Source organism: Eptesicus fuscus, chromosome 10 (genome assembly GCF_027574615.1).
Source record: "Eptesicus fuscus isolate TK198812 chromosome 10, DD_ASM_mEF_20220401, whole genome shotgun sequence".
Classification (NCBI taxonomy): domain Eukaryota; kingdom Metazoa; phylum Chordata; class Mammalia; order Chiroptera; family Vespertilionidae; genus Eptesicus; species Eptesicus fuscus.
The window spans coordinates 77,652,748-77,673,775 of NC_072482.1; the positions used below are offsets into that span (position 1 = coordinate 77,652,748).

General features: G+C 39.0%; 1 protein-coding gene across 6 annotated transcripts in view; it reads right to left on the reverse strand.

Moving 5' to 3' along the window:
* AKAP7 (A-kinase anchoring protein 7) overlaps positions 1 to 21,028 on the reverse strand; it is an 86,578-nt gene that overhangs the window by 15,329 nt on the left and 50,221 nt on the right. For all 6 annotated transcript variants that reach the window (XM_054722288.1, XM_054722286.1, XM_054722284.1 and 3 more), the window contains one exon: positions 16,381 to 16,528. In XM_054722288.1, coding sequence (XP_054578263.1) covers positions 16,381 to 16,528 — 148 coding nt within the window. The remainder of the gene's footprint in view (positions 1 to 16,380; positions 16,529 to 21,028) is intronic.

The following is a 21,028-nucleotide window of genomic DNA, read 5'->3' on the forward strand; positions in this document are numbered from 1 at the left end:
GGAGAAGAGGAACAATAGGAGGAAAGCAGAAGTTCCCAGTGGAAAGCTGGAGCCGTGAACAGGAAGTGGAGAAGGGTCGGAGAGAACTCACTGTCCTACATCTGCCCATCCCCAGGCTTTCAGGTAGACATATTCCCTAAGGAAGGACTCAGTCAGCCCGAACCCTCAGGAACCGTAAGTAAATCATTCTGACGAATCTCTGACAAGTTTCAGGCTGCTCACTGTTAGGAAAATGAGCCACCTTCTCGTAAAGTCATCTCGGGTTTTAAGATCAGGGTCATCACGTACTGAACAGTGTCATTTTCACAAGCAAGACTCAGAGCACAGCTATTAGCTCTTGCTAATAATCAGACGCTCCGAAGTCTACAAAATATATTCTGAGCACTCCCAGGAGATTTCCGGCAGAAACTGGTTTACTGGTTATTTCCCAAGTGACTCGGGATAGCACATGGATTAAGTTTTGTTAAACCTACCCCTGGTTTGCTTCCTGAGGAACAGGCAGCAGGAAATCTAAGCCAGATGTGGACTCGGGGCACCTGAACCAGATGTCTCGAGGTTCTGCAGACGTATTTAAATGTATTCAAATAAAGCACTGACGTGACAGAGATGTGGCTGCAGATTTAATAAGTACGGCTGTAAACATTTTATGGAAAAAGAAGTAAAAATTCGATGTTTTGGGGCCACTAGTGTAAGGCAAATTCTATTCGGCACACCAATTAAAATGCCAGTACTGTATTTAACAAAGCTAACATGGAAGGGAGTAACATAAGCCAGGGAGGAGAAAAATTTCAGTGCAAATGTTACCACTTTAAGTTCTGTTTTCTGGGCCATCAGCAAATGTGGAAATCTGCCTGACATTCGTTTAAAAATACTCATTGAGGTTTTTGCTGTAAGCAAAGGGCATCGCTTGTTTGGAGGGGTCTCACAGTTACACGTGAAAAAGCAGGGGGTACATGAAAACGTCCGCAAGTGGATAATAGATGTCACTTTAGAGCCAGTTTACTTCTCTGTGTGTTATCATTGATCATCGCTCTGAAAAAAAAATCCCAATTTCAGATAGCACAATGAAGCCTGGCTTGTACAATACATCAGATGGTAGACAGTGATGTAAAGAATCTCAAAACTAAACTCTGACTCCAGACAGTGTGATAAAAATGAGCTGTACGATTACCAACACATGAATATCAAAAATGAGTTTTCAGTATTTTACATCTCACCTAGCCTAGCTATTGAGTCAGTGTACTTTTACAGTTAATTATTAACTACACACCCTCCAATCCTTTTAAGAAAAGCACATGAACGATCACAGCTGATTATTCTATCTTTCTCACAAGAAATAACCAAAACTCCCCCTAGAAGACAGCCACACAAAATAGTCAAGCACTAAGGATTCTGCCCGGTACAAACCACACTTACTGATTTTTTCCTCATCCCTGGAGAAAGGAAAGCAGCAGAGCTGGCCCATGGCACTGGTGCCGTCTCTCCTTCCTGGTGCTCTTCCCCCCGGGCACCCCAAATGGAAAATGCAGTTTACACCGGGTCTGTGAGCACACCCTGCCTATTCCACTCGGAGGAGCAGCGCACGGAGCAGGCGTGCAGAGCCAATGCACAGCCGGGAGGGAGAGGGGAACTCGCTGCAGTGAGCAAAAAGGCTCCACCTCCCCGGCCTCCAGCCCAGCGTGCGGCTCCGCTGCTCCAGGACTGGCACGCGGGGGAAGAAGTGGCCTTGTGCTTGACTGAGCCTCACAGAGCTGTGAGCTCCGGCCTCGGGCAAGCGCCACGTGTGCCGTGCGGACCTCTGGAGGGGTCTGTAAGAAAGGTAAGGAAGAACAGACCACCATGAGTCCTGCTGCCACAGACAACTACAGTAACCACACAGGGAAAGTCGAAGGAAAAACATTTTCTGCCTGCCGCTTAAAGAGGAAGAGCTTTCTTTTTCCCCCCAGGAGATTTGAGTTGGTTTGTTTTATGAATAGGGAACGTGACATTGCAGAACACTCACAACACAACTTGTATGAAGTACCAGTAACTACTTAGCACAAACAGCACAAACAGTAGAAATGACAGGGAAAGTGGGAGGAAGGGGAGTGTGGATTGTTATCTGCACTTTGCAGCATACCTTTTAAAGTTAAATGCCTGCTTTCTGAATCGCTGCTTTGTTCCCCTATTACAGCATTAATCAATATTATGAACTCTGAAATGATAGCATCAACTATGTCAATAGCCCAGAAAATTCCTCAAATGGAGACCTTGAGAAAAAGATCAGGAATAAGAGCATGTTTCTAATTTAAATGACAAGTTGGTTACGCAAATTCAGGGGCAGCAAAACAACTAACTTCAAGGCATGACATATTTTGAGCTTCAGGACATGAGATCATTATCTCATGCAATTGTTCAAAATCTGTTATCAGTATAGAGAACAGCCTTACTCTATGGCTGTAGGAGTGAAAGACTGCTCTGAGTGTGAGAAGTGCCATCCAAATTCTTCCTTTTCTCCTCTACTTCCCAGCGAGGCACACACACCTATTTACCAGGAAGGAGCTGGAAGGAGGGGACATGGATGATAATGAAAACTTCCAAGTTCTGAATGCAGTATGTCTACTTTCATACTCACCTGAACAAAAAGAGTGCACAGTCTAAAAGAATAAAAAATGTCATTTTTAAAAATCCTAAACATTACTTTTTGTGTCAAAGGAAGAAAAATATTTGCAGTAAATACTCTTCATTGAAGAAAATGAGTAACGCCTGGCATCCCCCAGTCACCAGCATTGGTGCAGTATACAATCGTTAGAATTAGAAAGCCAGAGGTTTAAGTCCCAAATCTGTCAGTTAGGAAACTGTGACCTCTTTGCCAGTTTTGATATCTTCATCTGTAAATCAGGTAAATTCATTATAAGGTTTTAGTGTGTTGTTGCAAAGGAGGAAGTGCTTGGGAGGAGGGGGAGAGACTGGGACAGATGGTCTGAATACTGTGTCCCCGTGCACCTCCGTGTTTTCAGCCCCCGCTGGCAATCTCGTCTCCTCCTCTTCTCATTTCCTGCCCTGCTGCCTGCCATGCGGAGTTACTGCTTCTACTACATAAGTGACCCACCTTCAAGCAAGAAAGGCTCTCACCCAAATGCAGTGCTCAGGAGATACCATTCTGTGATAAACCCTACCAACTTTATTAATTAGCCCTGGTTAGCACTACTTCTGAAAATGTGCAATTAAGAACAAAATATATAAAATGTGTCATTAAGTACCAGTATCTACCTCAGGATATTGTGCAATCTAAGGGGAGGGGGCTATTTAATGTTAAAGAGTTTTTTCATAACTATTAAAAGTGAATTAACCATAATAAATGATTAGAAAACAATTGAGAAATTCAAGACAGAATTTTTAAAACTGGCTTTTAGAATATATGCACCCCCATGTTCATAGCAGCACAATTTACAATAGCTAAGATTTGGAAACAACCTAAGTTCCCATCAGCAGATGAATGGATAAAAAACTGTGGTACATTTATACAATGGAATACTATGTGGCGATAAAAAAGAAAGAACTCTTACCATTTGCAACAGCATGGATGGATCTGGAGGGTATTATGCTAAGTGAAATAAGCCAGTCAGAGAAAGATAAGTATCACATGATCTCACTCATATGTGGAATCTTATGAACCAATAAACTAGACCCAGAGACACAGAAGCAAGAACAGATTGTTGAATCTCAGAGGGAAGGCAAGGGAGGGTGGGTGGGAAGAGATCAACCAACGCACTTATATGCATATATGCATAACCCATGGACACAGATAATGGGGTGGTGAAGGCCTGGGGCGGGGGAAGGGAACAGGCTGGAAGAGGTTAATGGGGGGGAAAGGAGGACTTATGTAACACTTTCAACAATAAAGATTTTAAAAAATAACACCTGGCTTTTAATTGTGCAAATAATTAGCATCGTTTAAATAAATAAATAAATTTTCAACTAAAAATAACTGTAGAATTACTAGTATGTGCCTGTATTTTTCAGTTTAGAAATAAAACATATATATATTAGAAAGGGGGATGAAACAAGCAGATAACCCACGCTCCAAAAGAAGTCCTTTACCCACCCACAGTGGCCACTCCTAAATCTGATGCATTCCTGCTTGGTTCCAATTTTCAAATGCCTCCTCCATGCTTATGATTCAGTCAGTTCTTTCCTATGTGTGAATCCATCTTAACCAATGTTGGGGTTGAAGACATTCCCAGAATTGGTGAGAGATAAATTAGGGCGAAGAATTTATGCCCCTGCTTGGAGAAACGAAAGCAGTAGAGCTCTGGAGATAGAAGGCTGGAAGAAGAAGGGCTGACAAGTTACATTGTGTGTTTGGACAGCTCAAATTTATGTTATGCCATTTTATCATCCAATTTGACTCAAAAAACAATCTAGTAAACACTTATATGTGCCTATGTGATAATTAAATCAGCTCCTGGGGTGAAGTTAATTCTCGAGTGGAAGTGTCCAGCCAGAGGAGGTGAGAAAGACAGGGCCCAAGGAGGGAGGAGGCAGGTACATGGAGGCACGCCCCTGGAGATGCAAGTGCATTCGCTCAGCATTCGCACTGTGGTAAATCCCACGGGACAGTTTTATGAAGGCAATGCAGAAAACGAGAACAAAGGCCAGTAACAGTCATCTTCTATGTACTGCTCAGCGCTGCTTTTTACTATCTGTCCTTCTTTTAAGCATTCACAATAAAATCACAGCAACTGACATGAGTTACTTACTGAAGGACAAGTTAAACATTTGGATGTTAAAACCTATTTTTTAAAAACACACACACTGCAAAGAATACACTGATCTGCTGGCAGGCCAGTGTTTGTATTACCTGACATGGCTGCTTTCTTATTCAAGTGCCTTTAATCCCTTAAGAGCTGAGTCTTTTAGAGAAAGCAACATCCTTCACAGAAAGAAAAAATATACTTCAGAAAAGCCAATGGGACCCAATGATCAGATATTTTTAGTTTCACAATATAAACAATTTAGAATTTGGGTCTGTAGTCCCTAATTTATTAGGGGTTTTCACGGGTCCTAATTATTCTTTATGTGGAATAATATCCTCTATATATATTTAGCTCTGAAAGTGGTCCACTACTTGACCTTGGAGAAGAACAAGTCACATTTCCTGCTATGGAAAGGATTTGAAGACTTCAAATAAGAAGTGCCTTAATAATTCAGTGCATTATTATTAAAGCTTTTTTCCCCTCTAATAATACTTAAAGGATAAGGAAGTGAAAGTAAATCCCCAAGATAATAAAAAGAAAATTCACTAAATGAAATGCAGTTAAATCAAGATTGACTTTGGCAGGTCTTAGATTCTGTCATGATCTGCCATGACCCAGGCTGACATTCTTCTGATACACTATGTCAGTATTCATTCTGTTGTGGATACTTCTAACAACATCAGGTAACTGTCAGACTGTTATTTAAATACCCATAAAACCAAAGCACTGAGTCTATTTTCTGTTAATACATGTCTAATTTCACATCTGAAAAGCATTTCTGACATTAAAAAATAATGCCATCTCTGTAACCTGAGGGTAGAGTGGCTCTAGGGTTGGTTAATTCAGTAGTTTATCAAGATCATCGAGAGTCACCATTTTAGTTTCCCATGCTCAGCACATGTGCTCACCTGGTGTCCCCCGTGGTGGTTGCTAAATCCAGGCACACCTGTATACTCAACGATTTCCAACTAAGAAATGACATTCTCTTCTCTATGCTTTCTATGCATCAGCCAGAACACTGTTCTCTGAGGCCCAAGCAGACTTCTCCTCACAGATCGGAATGGGGTCACATGCCACTTCCTAATCACTGGCAAGAAGGATGGACCCACTCCCCTCCTGGCTAAGGCGACAGCCCACATGCCCTGAAGCCCAGCACCTCAAAGGGAAGGAGTGGGGGGGGGCACTCTGCCAACAGGGAAGAAAGGGAAGAAAATGGACTCAGAACAGGCAAAACACTGGAGTCCACTGGAGTTCTATACCTGTATTTACCTTTCTTTCAATAAAAATGTGAATCCACTGTTTGGTCAATTAAAATTAGGCAAGTGATTGAAAGGGTCTATAAGTAATTTTGTATAACAACAAAAGAAAAAGCCCTAAACAGTAAATCATTGAAAAAGAGTATCATGCTAATAATAATTTTTAAAAAAACTATTGTATGCGATTAAATGTATGCCACACTTATAAACATCTTTCTTGCTAAATGCATAGCTGGAGAACAAGCAGCAAAACTGTGAACTGCCTCTCTAAAGCTTATTATGTTAAGACTGACTTCTTAAGCAAAAGCTTTTGCTTTTTAAACTTATATATATCCATTTTATTGTTGATAGTATTTTGTCTAGTTGTTAGCAATGAAAATATATTTGGCAGCTATGGTTCCCTGGAATGAAACATAAAATTTGTGAAGATCTAATGCAGTTTCCTTTACTCATAGCCAGAATCAAGACAAAATATTCACCTGAATATTCTAGTCAACAGCAGATCAAATAAAACCACAATTCATGAAGTGACAAAATGTTGTTTTTGTTTTCTTAGTTAGTTATAATTAGTGCTTGAGGCATTTTACATCAAACACTAGAGGCCCGGTGCATGAAATTCATGCATGGGGGGAGGAGGGGTCCCCTCAGCCCAGCCTGCACCCTCACCAAACCAGGACCCCTCGGGGGATGTCTGACTCCCAGGGATTGGGCCTAAACCAGCAGTCAGACATCCCTCTCACAATCCAGGACCACTGGCTCCTAACAGCTCACCTGTCTGCCTGCCTGATCACCCCTAAACTGCCCCCTCTGCCAGCCTAGTTACCCCCAACTGCCCCCCATTGCCGGCCTGGCTGCCCCTAACTGCTCCCACCACCGGCCTGGTCGCTCCTTACTGCCCCCCCTGCCGGCCTGGTTGCCACCAACTGCCCCCCCCTGCCATCCTGGTTGCCCCATGCAGCCAGCTGTTCAGTCAATTGGTCATTCCTCACTAACCCCCTGATGACCTGGTCGCCCCACGCAGCCTGCTGTTCAGTTGTCCCTCTGGCTGTTTTGGTCGTGATGGCCCCTTGCTTTTTATATATTAGGATATTAAAGTCAGACAAAATATCAAAAGATATTTACAGGTTAATGGAAGAAGACAGAATTTAAACTTCATAAAGAAAAGTAACATACACTCCATGTTTCCTTAACCCTCATTAACCCTGGTTTTATCACAACAAGTTTCTCTGTAGAATAGAAGAAGTAAACTTGAATAGTAAAAGGGAATTTTTATGTCATTGCTGTCCAGATCGCATAGACCAACAAGAAACAATAAATGGATGTCATATTGACTTAAATAAGTTCCACAACCTTTTATCTCTTCCTAGCCCCTTTGTTTAAGGTCTTCCTTCCTCTACAATAGTTATCTCAGGTAACTAGCTGCAAAACTAGTCTGAAGTCCCAGGTTGCCCAGGTACCCCTCAGCTACTTCATTCATACCCACAGCTTTATCTACCAACCTAATGCCACTGAATCCCATATCCATCTCTCGGATATGTCACCTGTGTCCCAGACCTCTCTCCGGGACCTGTCCCTTGATTTGTCCACAGGTGCTTTATTATATCTAAAGTCGAACTCATCATCTTCTTGTCACCAAAATCTGTTTTTTCTTTTATCCTCTACCCTGGTATAGGGCACTACCATGTACTAGCACACCCAGCAGCTATCCTAGAATTCTGCCATCTGCCAATTACACCATCCACCCTATACTGAAAACACTGATTCTCCTGCCTACCTAGATCTGCAATGCATTGCTCCTTCTCACCTCCTCTGCAAATGCTACCTGCAGGCTATTATCAGAACCTGCCTAGACTAGCACGCAGCCTTCTTACTCATCTTGCTGATTCAGTGTCCTGTTCCCTCTCAACCACCATGGTTTATACTACTGGTGGAGTGACCTTTCTAAAGCACAAATCAGATCGTGACATTTTAAACTCCAAAATTTTGATGGCCCCCATTCCCTACAAAATAAGATCTGAATTAAGATAAGACCTAAATGACAAGTAATTCATATGCAGAATGAATTACTTACACTCCTCTGAGTAGCTATTCAACTGGAAAACACCTCCCTTTCCCCAGTCTCCCTTCCCACATTCTCATTTTCAGCTCAAACCCCAGCCAAATTAGAAGTACCCTCACTTGGTTCCCATTAAGTTCACTACATCTTCGATCTTCGATATACAGACAGCATAATGCCTGGCACCTGGTGAGTTCAATAAATATCTGTCCAATAAATTATAACAACATAAAGAGACTAAAGAAGTTTCACAGTGAAGGAGGAGTCTTTATGTGAGCAGCCAGCAGCTCTTCAAATGCCCCTAGGGAGCTAGGAATGAACTGATAGATCAGGCAGATCAATGAATCCCAAGCTCACTCTGCCAGGGTGCGATAGCCAAGAGCCATTTACTCACTACAGTCACACTCGCCCTTTCAATTCCTATTTTAAGAGTAAATACATAACAAAAGAAGAATACAGTGGATTAGAATTTTAGACAGGGCTGGACAGTGAGAGTTTTACTACTTCTCTTCCAGTTAATCAGAAAGTCTAGCTTCACTAAAATGAAGAAGAAAATCCATTTCATATGTTTGTCTCTTATGATTTCACCACATTAGCAAATTAATTCTTTAAATACTACATTAAATAGATTTGCCAAATTTATTGTTTTCTTCCCAAAAGTCAAGTTTTTTATCTTCAACACTGCATTTACATACATAAATCATATACATGGTGGGGCAAAAGTAGGTTTACAGTTGTTTGTATGGAAAATAACACAATAACTAATTAATAGTACAAGAATAAAGTGTATCATGTACTCACAATTATAAACCTCCTTTGGCCCATGTGTACTAGTATATACACACAGAGAGATTTTTTTTATTTTGAAAATGCACCAATGTTAATCACATGCCAATTTAAGGAAAACATTAAGAATAATGTAAATCTATATAACCTGAAATGGGCATTTTGGTGTTAGAAAAGTAAGAATACTGCTGTAATAAGTATTCTAATACAACTTGTACTGCTATTAACCTTTTGCACTCGGATGTCGAGTGTTACTCGACACGGTTAACATCGGTAGCAAGAATCGAGAAAAAAGCAAGCGAGTGAAAAGGGTTAATATTAATAACTAACATTTTATAACATTACTTGTCAGGCACTGTGCTTGGAACTTTTAAAAAATAAGCATTTTTAGTGTGGTGAAAATGTATTCAGAGGCAATTTAGGCAATATGATGGGCTAGTTAGCCATAACTTGGGCAACTGGAAGGGTCTCCTAACACTAATTAGCTGTATCCTGGTGGCTTTGTTTAACCACAGACTGCACTCCAATCATTCTATTCACGTAGTTCATTTTTTTAAAATCTGGAATTCAATATTGACTATATAGTCAATAATATTGTAATAACTGGATGGTGTTAGATGGGTACTAGACTTATCGGAGTAATCACTTTGTAGGGTAGATAAATGTCTAATCGCTATGTTGTTCACCTAAAACTCATACAATATTATATGTCAACTGTAATTGAAAAATAAATTTAAAAAATAAAATAAGCATACACATGGGAAAAAACTATTTTCATGTTTTCTAAAATACACTTAAATTTGAAGGCTCTACAAATAAATCATAAAATAACAAATTATTAATGCATCATTCTAATTTGCCTGATAGTTAAATTTACCACATAGCACTGCCCCTTTAATATGTAGGGTTCCTAAGGCAGCTAATATAAATCATAAGGTTTGAAACCAGGCCAACAGATGGTTGAATTTTCAAAATAGCTTGAGCCACAGCTGCCACTTTGTGTTAGCATCCAGATTAATAGCTGATACACCAGTTAAAACACAGTGAGCCATCACTAAGATTAATTTTCTCAGTTACTTAATCTCAGTTACTTCCTCTTAACTCAGATAGATATAAGAAATAAGATGAGGGTTCTGATTATGAATTGCCTTCCATCTCCCTGACAGCTTATGCAAAAAAAAAAAAAAAGACAAAATTTTGGTACTGCCCACCACAAAGAGATATTTGTATAAAATACCAATTCCACGTAATAATGCTTTTTAAATAAGACATTTCATACATACAGTATATGCACTGTCAGTGTGGGGTATTTTTGCACTTGTTACATTTTTACCACAGAATGAATGTTTGAATGGAAATTATCAAACCAGTTTATATTTTATAGAGAGATAGCTGAGTAGCCATCAAAATTAATTTGTTGAAAGAAATGATTAGAAATATTGATAAAAATTAATTTTGGAGAGTTGTCTGAGGACTAAATTATTTCATGGTTTACTGAACCATGAACTAAAGCAGCAACTCTTAAATGTTTTGGTCTTAGGACTTCTTTATACTCTTAAAAATTACTGACAATTTCCCTCTTCATTAAGAACTGATGTTTATGCCCTGGCCCCTAAGGGTAAAGGAGCACTGAAGGTTAGGACACCAAAGTCAGAGCTGAGGATCTCCCCAGATGCAACCCCAAAAGTCCTTTTCTTTTGGCTGAACTACCACCTGGATGTCGCTACTGGTAGTCACTGGATTGGTCTAAGCTGTTCAGGTCTCTTAACAGTGGTTCTCAAAAAGCAGGGACATCTGGATAAATTGACTCAACTCAGAATTCTCCATAGAGTTTCAGCCCATAAAGTCTGATATCTTGGTCTGATTTGTTTGGCTTTGGATACAGACGGAATGGACTATAGCTGTGATGATTCTAACTTATCTGACTATGTATGACCTTTTTCTTCTACTGTCACCATATCTGTGCAGACCTGTTTGCTTCTATTTGAGCCTACAGTTGGCACAACCCCACCCCCTCATTGCATCGTGCTACAGTCTTGAAGGTCCAATCCTGTGTCATTGTGTTAGAGTAGTAAACTTCACCATCTTTTTATCCACATCTGTCTGCTCAGTCTCCTTTATTGCATATTCACTGCCTCCGTAGGTGTGACTGTGCCCATCTCCTTTCCTACCTCCCTCACCAACTCCTCAAACACACAAACCAAGCAACCTCCTCCTTTGTGGCTTCCTCCGCTAACTAGACAGTAGACTCCATCACTATAGTCTTTGTAGTGTGCTCCCTACCACTAATACTGTCCCTACCCTGCCTCCCAGTCCATTGTTCTTCACCCCTGTAAACCACACCTAATGCTCCTAGAATAAAACCCTTTCTCTACATTCCATCTGTCTACTCCTCGATCTCATCTTATTTATCAAAACTCTGGCATTCACCAACCTCACATTCTCCCAGAAGGTAAAATTATAAGCGTCTTCCACTGTGTCCTTTACCAAAGCCCATTATTGACAAGCCCTATCCATCTACTCCTCTTCCTTCTCCATTTCTCAGGTGTAATCTTAGCTGCCCACTGACTCATATCACTCTTAAGGAGAATGTCTTACAGTCCTCTGTATTTCATGATACCCAAGAGAGGGGTATACACATTGTAGATGTTCAATAATATTAAATTAATGATGAATTATTATTAAACAAAAAAAGGTTGGCATTCCCAGAAAATCACTGTTCCCACCTCTGCTTGCAGAAATTATCAAGAAACACACTAGCCTGCAAAATAAATACCTTCTAGACCTTGCCAAATTCCCTACTGCTCCCTATAAGATGTCTGATAGCTGAAAGTAAAGTAGTCTTTGCAAGCACTAAATTGCTCATCAGTTTTGCAAAGGATGTCATTTAGTCAATGACCTTCCCTAAGGAAATATAACTGGAGCATAGCTGCCTGAGAAAAATTAATTCACCCAGCTCCAATAAGTAGCTCACAGAAACAGCTTTCTTCATCCTAGGAGATCTGAACCATATTTCATTCTTGGTTTTCTTCCTTTGTTGGGGAGTGGGTGGATGGAGGATTTGAATTATAACTGGCTAGTGCAGTTAGGTTTGTAAAGAGTTGTAGCCCGATGCTAAGTAGGCATGATGTCACCCAAAGTTTTGATTATGAGAGAACAAAAATGTAGTACCATTCCTTGTATCTGAAAATATGAATATTACTTCCACATCCTAGCAAACTCCCCTAACACTCCACATACAGGTATAGATGGCAGAAGATGGAGATAATGCCCAGCTTGGAAATGTAAAGTAGACACAGGGACCAGCAACAGCTGGCAGGGGGTCCAAACTCCAGCGCCTTCAGGAGCCAAGCAGGTAGTGTGAACAGTTAAGCAAACTTTATAAGAAAATCAGTAGAGTTAGGGGGAATGATAAAAGGCAGCTACTTTCAAGGTCAATGTGTCCACTACTGCATCCAGGAAATCCCAGCCATGCAAGAATGTGGGACCAAATTGTTCAGAACGTGGCAGAGACCCAGATTTTTTACGTGAAGTCACCAACTATTGGCAAGTTATTCAAATTAGAGAGAAGAAAACAAACAGGCAAACAAGAACAACAACCCTGTTCCAATCAAGTACAACGTGAAAGGCTGCTAATTTGTCATCCTTGGAAGACAGACTAAGGTTGGAGTGGTATAAAAAAATTATAAAAATATATTCCTAAAACTAAATCCCTATTTCACACCCACTTTTAGTACCTGGATTTCTGTGTTAATCATCTGTGCTGAGTACTTACATTAATAATCATAACGCAGATTAAAAGCGCAAATGAAAAAAATTAGAATATAGATATATATCTATCTATATCTGTAGACAAAAAAAGGGGCCACACACTCAGGGAAGGCCAGTATGGCAGGCCCTACAAACTCAGAGACCTAAAGTAACCACATAGGATGGTCTGAACATAAAATTCCTAACTAAAAGCGAGTCATGGCAGATAGTCATGGAGGATAGTCACGTCTTAGGCCTGCAGCTTCCTTGACAAAGGTCAACCTTTACGTTAAGTGAGCCTGTCTATTGTCCTTTTGCATCTAAGATAACATACCTTTGAACTGTCAGAGTAAGCTTTTTCCAGACCCATCAGGGCACAACCACACTGAGTAAAGACCACAGAACCCCGCATTGTTTCCCACATATCAACTAAGTGCTATAAATGTTAATTAGTAACTAGTATCCTGTACTCCCAATGTAAAAAAAAACAACAGTATGTGTAGCTGTTTTACTTTCTATCTCAGAGATTTCCCCGCCTTGCTTTCTCCCACCTCCTTAATCTATCACCAATGGATTTCAAATATCCCTCCTTACGTCTCTTCCTTTGATTCTGATGTATAAAATAAGCTGTAAAACTGCCATTCTCCACTGCATTTTCTTAATCCATTGAGATTCTGCTTCCCAGAAATTGTTGTAAGTTTGGCTCAAATAAACTCAGAAAAATGTCTTCAGGTTTGGACATTTCTTACGTCAACATATCAAATTTTTGGTTTGGAGATGAGTCTAGGCACACTATAATTAAATAAGTCACAGGAAATTTTTAAAAATATATGGAAAAAAACAACAACATAAACTAGTGACCAAAATTAAATGCAATAAAATCTGAAGCCAATATGGCAAAGGGTTAATTGTCTTTTAAAAAAATATTTTTTTTCTTGATTTCAGAGAGGAAAGGAGGGGGAGGGAGATTGAAACATTAGTGATGAGAGAGAATCATTGATCGGCTGCCTCCTGCATGCCCCCCACTGGGGATTGAACCCCAAACCTGGGCATGTACCCTGACTGGGAATTGAACCGTGACCTCCTGGCTGGTAAGTCAATGCTCAACCACTGAGCCACGCACGCTAAACTAATTATCTTTACTCTTTTAAAAAATTCACAAATCTGTGAGCCACGAGAAGAATGAACTCCGACTCTGTGGACAAGGACGGTTTACTGTTGTCAGCTCCCAACCCAGTTCAGAGCAGTGTACCCTATGAGACCAGGGCTGACATCTCCAAACCATACATGGGTTTTGACGGGGAAGCATGCACATGAGCCCGCGAAAACACTTAAAAAGTAGCAGTGAAAATGAAGTGCCACAAAAGACCCAACATATAGAAGAATTCATACCCAAAGAACAAACAATTTAAAAATATGAAAAGAATGTTAAAAATGAACTATACTGAAATCCAAGAGATAAATGAAAGAATTGCATCCATGAAGCAAAGAACAAAATAGGAAAACATGAAAAAGAATCAATTGGAAATGAAGCATATAGTCATTGATATTTAAAACAACACACTGAAAAAAACCCCAAGATGCCCTAAATAACATAGAGACAGTTGCAAAGAAAATTGGGGTTATTTGGAACCGACCACTCTCCAAGAATGCACCATTAACAAATTAAAAAATAGGAAATACAGAAATCTAATAAATTATTTCCTCAGAAAAGTCACATATGTATCTACATACACAGTTTTATAAACAATTTCAGGAGGTTCCTAGAGTCCTTCAAACCCAAGTTCTACCCTAGAATTCTAAATACAAAATATATTAAGATCAGAAGTCTCTCCTACTCTGTGTATACAAAAAAATACGGGTTCAAGGTTCTGAAAACAGACATTAAATTTGTGTTAGAATCAAGTCAAAGAGAAACCGAACCAATGTAAACCAATTAAATCTGATCAAGAAATGAAATTCACAAATTGTCCCAAATCCTGTGAATATTACTTCCAAACTCAGGTTGAGAAAATCAATGATTATCCATAGCAAATCCTGTGAATATTACTTCCAAACTCAGGTTGAGAAAATCAATGATTATCCATAGCAAATAAAATAACTCTAGTGTGCATTAAACTTGTTAATTTTAACATAATAATTATCATTTTAGGTATAGATATTAATTTTATTTATTTCTTAAAATATATTTTTATTGATTTCAGAGAGGAAGAGAGAGGGAGAGAGAGATAGAGACATCAATGATGAGAATCACTGATCAGCTGCCTCCTGCACGCCCCCTACTGGGGATCTAGGCCACAACCTGGGCATGTCCAAGCAAAGAAAAATTCAGTGGAATAAGAGCAAGCAAAGAAAAATTCAGTGGCTAAACATAGTGATTTGGGGTGAACTGAGCAGAGCTGTCTAATGGCAACACAGGTGAAGCATGCAATAAACTGTATAATGCAGTCCCACGATATCTTCTGTAAAATCCACATATTGCGTTTTTTAGTATGTTTTTTAAAATAAGAGGGGGAATAGAAGGGGCCATGAAGTACACAGTTCTCTTTAAAGGCTGGCCTAAAGTAATTACAGAGAAGATGTGGAAAACTAGCCAAAATCTGTATTCCACAAGAAGGATTTGAATTTGCCTTTTACAATGAACCTAAACAGAAAGGTTTGGTCCTCAACTCTGAAAACATGAAAGAGATTCTGAAACAAACAAAAAAAAAACCACACATTCTTTACAGTCGATGTGAAATATTTTAGAGCATAAAATTCAAATGACATGCTGGGTATCTAAAATCTTTGGAAGTAAAATGATGACTTCTTTGAAGATTTCTAGTGAGAATTCGGAAATACAATTGTGTCTCTTGAACATTTTTTAAAGTGCTTTAATAAGCTGCAGTATTAAGATCCTTTCAGGGCATATCTTTCCATAGTTTTGTTTTTGTGTGTGTGTGTTGTTTTTTTTCAAGCTGTAGTGTAGAGAAATTATCTTGGTTGAAGACCTTGAAATATTTAGAATCATGTATCTTCTTTGAGTATTCTCATGTGAGGTTGTCTTGACGTCCACAATTTTATAAGAATAGTGCCTGGTTTGAAGTAGTAAATTTGAATCACAACAGATCAGCCTCCTTTGAAATACACTCACGTTGCAGACAGTGGGGGAAGACTTGTTCCAGTTCTCTCAGAATCTCCCTTTGGTGTGCACACTTTCCACTCAGAAACATGAGTATGTATGAGCCTACCTCATCACATGCCTCTCCCTGAGAGATGCTAGAGCATTTATGTATGAGTATTTGTTTCCCCTCAAAACATGTTTCCTTTAGGGAAGAAATCCAAGGATGAGTTTTCAGTCTTTGCAGGGCACCTACAAAGGCTTTCCAGAGTGAACCTTTATGTGCTGGAACATTCTATTCCTAATTAAAAGCAGCAAACATGAAAATGCCTGGTGTAGAATGGTGTGGTCGTGTAGGCCTTCACTGAAGAAAATGCTTTCTTCATATTCATGAAATAAAATTAAACTGAAGTGCACTTTAAATCAATATTTTAAGACTGCGTTATAATTATATTTGAGGCACAAAAGGAGAAAAACTATGTGTACTAAAATCTTGACTGATACATATGAGTACCAAATATGTTCTACACAAATTTCAATGTAGTATTCCCAAACTACATATTTAGAAAAATATGTCCTTGAGAAAAACATATACAATAGTCCTAAATATTTGCCAAAATAAGTCAAAAGAAATCAAAAGTAAAAATACTAAAAAAATGAAAATTAAGTAAATACTTTTCGAAAGGCACTCACCAATCACAATTGAAGATTCACAGTGATAATAACCATTACTTTGCTTTTTCTTCAGCATGGAGCAAAGATCAATGCGGTGTAGCATTTCATCTCCAAATCTGTGACTGATAAATTTTTCATAGAATTTGGGATCTATTTTTTTCACTCCCTTGAAATGACAAAACAAAATCACGTCAATCAATCATTTCATTTAGGTAGCCAGTGCAAACATATTTATATCACTTTCTTAGAATCTGACATTACATTTTGGTACACAGCACTAGCTGCAAGAATTTGAAAATGGATATCACAAAATTGTTGGAAAGCTGTTTTTAAAGTCTCCTTGTCTAGGATGAGCTGTATAAAAAAATCATTAAAGAGTATTATGTTTAAATCTGGCAACATTCAAAACTTCATATATTTTAAGCTTCAGAAATAATAAAGTATATCAAGTTGAAATTTGAGATATGAAGAAAAGAGTAATTATCTCCAACAACAATGAAGAAATGAATTTTGAAAAGTGATATGGGCCATAACATTTTATAGTGTACAACAGTGTTAATAAGATGGATGCACTTTTACAACTCCTTATGTAAGAATCATATCAAAGACGGTTTAAGGTTATTTGAGTTGGGGGAGGGCACTTCCAAGTTCTCCTCTACCTGCCCCTCCTTATTCTCAGTGGCTTTCATAGCAGAAAGAGGGCTGGTGAAAAATTATAGTGCGGTGTCCTTGATACCTCTGTAGTTTCCCCAGACAGGAAAGACTATAGACCCTTCCCCTTACTATACAAATGGTCCTGCACCCAGTCTCAGTCCAAAACACAGTCTTTAAGATGAAGGTACAATACTATACAGGGCAAGTTTACTGGCTGATCACATATAAACTTTTCCTTTTCATTTATAATTTTTAAAATATTACCTTGGCAATATTTGTCAAGGGTTAAAAATTAGTAAAATATGAAGAAACCAGAAAGAAAGAAAGAAAAATCATTCACGACCATATTTACCGTATTTTCCGGCATATAAGACGACTGGGCATATAAGATGACCCCCAACTTTTCCAGTTAAAATATAGAGTTTGGGATATACCCACCCTATAAGATGACACCCGGCGTATAAGATGACCCCCGACTTTTGAGAAGATTTTCCTGGGCCAGAAAATACAGTATATAAAACTAGAGGCCTGGTGCACAAACTCATGCACATTGGAAGGAAATTAATTAGAAGGTGGCCAGTGGGGCGGGACTGGGTCAGATGGGCTGGACACACCCTGGAGCCAACCTCCTGCGGTCCCTCCCCGGCAGGCTGCACAGAAGGGTGTCTGTGGAGTGAGCAGGGTCCCTCTGGCAAGTGGGGTTCCTCGACCTGGCCTATGGGGATCAGGCCAAAATCGGCATTCCATCATTCCCTGAGGGGTCCCAGAGTATGAGAGGGCACTCTAAAAAATTGCTGTTGCTCGGCAGCTCCTGCATTGAGCATCAGCCCCCTGGTGGTCACTGCGCATCATAGCTACTGGCAGTCAGCCGGTCAGCTGGTCACTTAGGCTTTTATATATGCAGATACATTATTAACACTGGAGTGTATATCCTTCATGCCTTTTCTATACATATATATTGTTTTCAGAATATATTTATACAAATCTTACTACAAAACATACTTAGAATACATATTTGCTCTTTTTAGTCACAAAAATTAATTTAAAAAATTTTAAATAGATATAAAAACAAAAATTTTATGATTAAATCACCCAAAATGGCTACTATAATTATATCATGTATTTTATTTTTCTCTGCGAAATAAAGTACTTATTATTTTTATAGGAATGTGATTGTACCATGAGAACTATTTAATAACCAGCTATTTTGATAATTCTCCAAAGAGTCCCTTGTTCTCTCAAAGAGTCAAATTCCTGCTGTGCCGTCTCTGAACCTCTCAGGCCTGGTCTCCGACTGCTCTCCCCTGTGTCTCCCCAGCCTCCCTGGCCTCCTTGCTCTTCCATGAACATGCCAGGCACAAGCCCACCTCAAGGCCTATTCTGCCTGTTCGCTCTTCCTGGAATGTTCTTCTCCCAGATACCGGCATGGCCCATCTCCCAACTCCTTTCATTCCTTGCTTAGAAGAGCCTCAGCTGACCATCCATTTAATTTGTACTCCCGCCCCAAGAGGTACTTCCAAATCCTCTCTACCCATCTCTTTATATAGATTTATGTATATTTTCCCACAGCATTTACCATCTATGTTACCATTACATAACATACTATGTGACTGACTTTATTATGCTTATTTTTCATTGCCTGTCATTATGTATCCCTCCCCATTAGAATGTAAGCTCCACATAGAAAAGGATTTTTGTCTGATTTTTTTGTCACTGAAATATCCCCAGTGCCTAGAACAGTGCTTGACCTGGAGAAGTGCTCCATAAATAATTGTCACAAATGCAAAGGAGGATTGTTGACAATATCAAATTCTATTCATTTAGGGTTCAATAATAATGAAAGTGAGTGGATTCCTTTTGGTTTGGTGAATAGAATGCCACAGCAGACCATTATGCTAAGGAGCAGTCAGAATACATGAGTTCAACTCCAGGCTCTGCCATTTTTCAGCCATGTGGCTTCCCTTCAGTTTCCTCAACTGTAAAATGAGGATAACAGTACCTACCTCCAAGTGTTATATGGACTAAGTGAATTTATGAAAGTGCTTATACCAGTGAAATATAGTAAATGCCAGTGTGTGTGTGTGTGTGTGTGTGTGTGTGTGTGTGTGTGTGTGTGTTGCAGGATGGTAGGAAATGTGGGAGGCAGGGGGTTCAGACCCTTAGACCAGACAGAAGACAAGTGGTAACTTAGCAGAAAAAGAAGAACCTTCAGATACCAATGCCAGCAGCACTGACTAGCCACTATAATCTCCATTTGAGTTTTGTACCATTATTTTTTAAGGTAAGAAATAAGGGAAACATTCACCTAACCCCGTGGTCGGCAAACTGCGGCTCGCGAGCCACATGCGGCTCTTTGGCCCCTTGAGTGTGGCTCTTCCACAAAATACCACGGTCTGGGCGAGTCTATTTTGAAGAAGTGGCGTTAGAAGAAGTTTAAGATTAAAAAATTTGGCTCTCAAAAGAAATTTCAATCGTTGTACTGTTGATATTTGGTTCTGTTGACTAATGAGTTTGCCGACCACTGACCTAACCTATTGGGTGAATTAATTTAATTTTAGCAAAAAGGAGGTACCAACTCTTTTGCTAGAATTGTTCACCGATACTCCCAACATGAACCTTAAGGTGTTAATTTTTACTAGAGAGTACAATGGAATTAATTATTTAACTCAATTTACAGAGAGAGCTGTGGTTCAAAGAGGCATGAGTCCTAGGAGGCACTGAAATTACGAGCACTTATCAGAAAACATCTTCAATAATAAAGTATACAGAAACAGATAACCTGCTTTATCTCATGTATAATATTAATATGCTCTTTATTCTCCAGGGAGTTTTTTATTTGGCAATATATTACATTTTATTTTCAGGCTCTTTGTCCCATATTTCTTTTCTAGTAAAATCTATATGAATTAGTCTCGCCATTCAGCTGTAGCAGGTGGTATTTCTCTTTCATAATAAAAGAAAGGACTAGCATTCTAAGAATATAAATGAGTACATCAAAATTGGATGTCATTTAGAATAAAGGTAAGAAGTCTCCTATTTTCTGAATAGATCATTGGGTTGCCAAAATAGCCCCAAAGACATCACCCTGCAACGTTATATTTTAAAACTCAAAAGGTGAGTGATGGCAGGTTTTGAGCCCCAAAATTATTCTCCGCTTCCCTTCTTCATAGGCCAGACCCTTTTCAAGGCACCTTGTCATTTAAAGATGGATTGAGGTGCATGTTAGAAGAACTCAAAGAAAATCACACAAAAAATGGTTAAAGGTAGGAAAATTTGACTTACACAAAGGCTAAGAGAGTCAGGGATTTTTCAAATGTAGAGAAACAATATGTAGGGTATTTGCAATGAAAGCATGCTAAGGGTGCTTCAATCCTGGAATTCCGAAGATGCTTGATTGAATGAATGCCTGGTATTCTGTTTGAAAATTATTTTGCCTTGGACCTAACATGGACAAGCTATGTTTTTCACACTTATAATTGTACCCAGTGTAACTGACATATCAATTATACAACATAACATTAAAAGAGAAAATTGGAAGTTAAATACAGGATATCAGACTTTGAAACAATAAACTAGTGGTAAGAAACGTCAAAAAAATGCTTTTCAAGACTTTCTTAATTAATCATTAGAAATGACTTAAGTTTTATTTCTCTTTAGCCTAGTTTCAGTCACAGTTTAGGGAAAATTACCAGTGATATTCAAAGCATTTGATACAATGTACCATGAAGCCCCAAGGAACTTCACTGTTGATGATAACTTGGTACCCAAACAGCCAATACAGGAAAAATGCCATTGAGAGCATGATGAGTATTTTTAGAATCATCTAATGGCTGCATCTGACAAGTAATGGAAATCATTCACTCAGAAAGCACTCACCTCATCATTTACGCTTAGCTAAATGATGTGTATAATTTAATATCTACAAAAGAGAGCTCAGACTTATATTACTCTGCAACCAACTCTATTTTCTTTTTTTTTTTTTTTTTATTTCTAAACACTAATAATAAATTTT